The sequence below is a fragment of the Populus euphratica genome, unplaced genomic scaffold (assembly GCF_000495115.2).
Source record: "Populus euphratica unplaced genomic scaffold, PopEup_1.0 scaffold39.1, whole genome shotgun sequence".
NCBI classification, from domain to species: Eukaryota; Viridiplantae; Streptophyta; class Magnoliopsida; order Malpighiales; family Salicaceae; genus Populus; species Populus euphratica.
The window spans coordinates 416,919-418,640 of NW_011499897.1; the positions used below are offsets into that span (position 1 = coordinate 416,919).

General features: G+C 42.5%; 2 protein-coding genes across 2 annotated transcripts in view; both read right to left on the reverse strand.

The window, feature by feature from the left end:
- LOC105132300 (uncharacterized) overlaps nt 1–1,722 on the reverse strand; it is an 8,686-nt gene that overhangs the window by 1,454 nt on the left and 5,510 nt on the right. The window contains exons 6-7 of the mRNA XM_011035710.1: nt 1,488–1,653; nt 9–1,087 (exon numbers count right to left, since the gene is read on the reverse strand). Coding sequence (XP_011034012.1) covers nt 9–1,087; nt 1,488–1,653 — 1,245 coding nt within the window. The remainder of the gene's footprint in view (nt 1–8; nt 1,088–1,487; nt 1,654–1,722) is intronic.
- Nucleotides 1,391–1,722, reverse strand: part of LOC105132199 (trihelix transcription factor ASIL1) — a 2,862-nt gene continuing 2,530 nt past the window's right edge. Inside the window, exon 2 of the mRNA XM_011035543.1 lies at nt 1,391–1,653. Within this exon, the coding sequence (XP_011033845.1) occupies nt 1,484–1,653 (170 nt within the window). The 3' untranslated portion in view covers nt 1,391–1,483. The remainder of the gene's footprint in view (nt 1,654–1,722) is intronic.

The following is a 1,722-nucleotide window of genomic DNA, read 5'->3' on the forward strand; positions in this document are numbered from 1 at the left end:
ATACGGACCTTCATTCCCTGCTGAACAACTAACGAAAATTCCCTTCTGAGTTGCTCCAAAAGCTCCAACTGCAATTGAATCTTCAAAAAATGGAGCTGAGCCACCACCAAGGGAAAGCGAAAGCACATCCACACCATCCTCAACAGCAGCATCCATTGCAGCCAATATATCACTTTCTGTACAACCAAAATCAGAGCAGACTTTGTAAATGGCCAGGTGAGCCAGAGGCGCCATTCCAACCGCTGTGCCATTAGCATTGCCAAACACACTGGCATCATTTACAAAATTTCCAGCTGCTGTGCTAGCCGTGTGAGTCCCATGGCCTACTTCATCGAATGGTGGTGCAGCTTTCGATGAAGTAAAATCTCTTGCACCAATGAGTTTGTTGTTACAAACAGTTCCGTTGAAGTTACATTTCCCTTTCCATTTGGTTGGTGGAGGAGGCACTCCTTCATCACTGAATGAAGGGTGATCCGGAGATATTCCAGTGTCCAAAACCCCAATAATCACTCCCTTTCCATAAGTTGAGTTCCTCCAAAATCCTAAATTTTTTTGCAACCCCAAGAAGTTTGGACTGTGAGTTGTTTGTAGAGATAATATCTTTTGGGGCTTTGCCGACAAAAACCCATCCTTATCTTCCATAGCTTTTGCTTCTTCTGCTGTTAGTTTTGCAGCAAACCCAGTGGCGACATGTCTGTAAGAATACACCATGCGTTCCTGGTGGTTTGAACTAGGAATTGTAACTGGTAAAAATGACTTGTACCAGCCGTCCAGGTCATCAGCAGAAACCCCCCCCTCTGGCTTCTGTACAAAGACAATGTAAGTTTCAAATTTGCCTTTTTGACTAGTCTCCGAAGTTCTTAGTGGTTTCCCTTCATCAGTGTATGCTTGAGAGAAGCTAAACATGGAGATGAAGCCAACAAGAAAGGCAATCACCATAGTTGGCAACAGTTCAGACCTATTGTTCTCCATTCTAGAGAAAGAGCAAGAAAATGATTGAAATTGTGAATCAATGGACAAACCCAAGCACACATTTATGTAGCGTTGGAGAGAGAGTTTGCATATGGAAATGAACGATGGCCGGCATTTAAGTTTATGGACGTGTCAATTCGTATCTATTTTACATATTTGCTATATGCAGCCGGAGGTGTATGATCTTGGTAACACCATCATGCTTGTCTATGCAGTTAACGAGGTGTAATTGCGATTGATCTTATGCGATATGCTTGATTGACCTTGGGATGTTGGTCTTAATCTTGTTTTTCACTATTCCAGGTCATTGCATCTCCTCTCTTTTTTCCCCCTTATTGAATACAACTAAGAGAACAACACAGCAACCAAGGACGACCCAAGGAAAAAATAAGCTGCGGGAGACAAAAGGTCGATGCTTGATAGAGGGCCAATCCAAATATCGGCATAACATAAAAATGATAACAATAAAGGGTTAGCTGAAGGACTGCAGCAACAAAAACAGAAGCAGGAGTTACATTATCTGGAGCAAGAGGTGCACATAGCCATAAGCATTAACATTCATAGCAGCAGCTGCGGCTGCACAGCAATATAAAGCATCCTTCTTTTGAAACCAGAAATCATCTGAGGCAGTTAATTGTTGCACGCAGTAGAAGTACCGGTAAAACGTATTCGGGAAGAAACCTTCAAGCACCAAAAAAGGCAGCTACTTCATATTAGCAGTTAAATCTTGTTCAGCAGACAAAAAGGAGG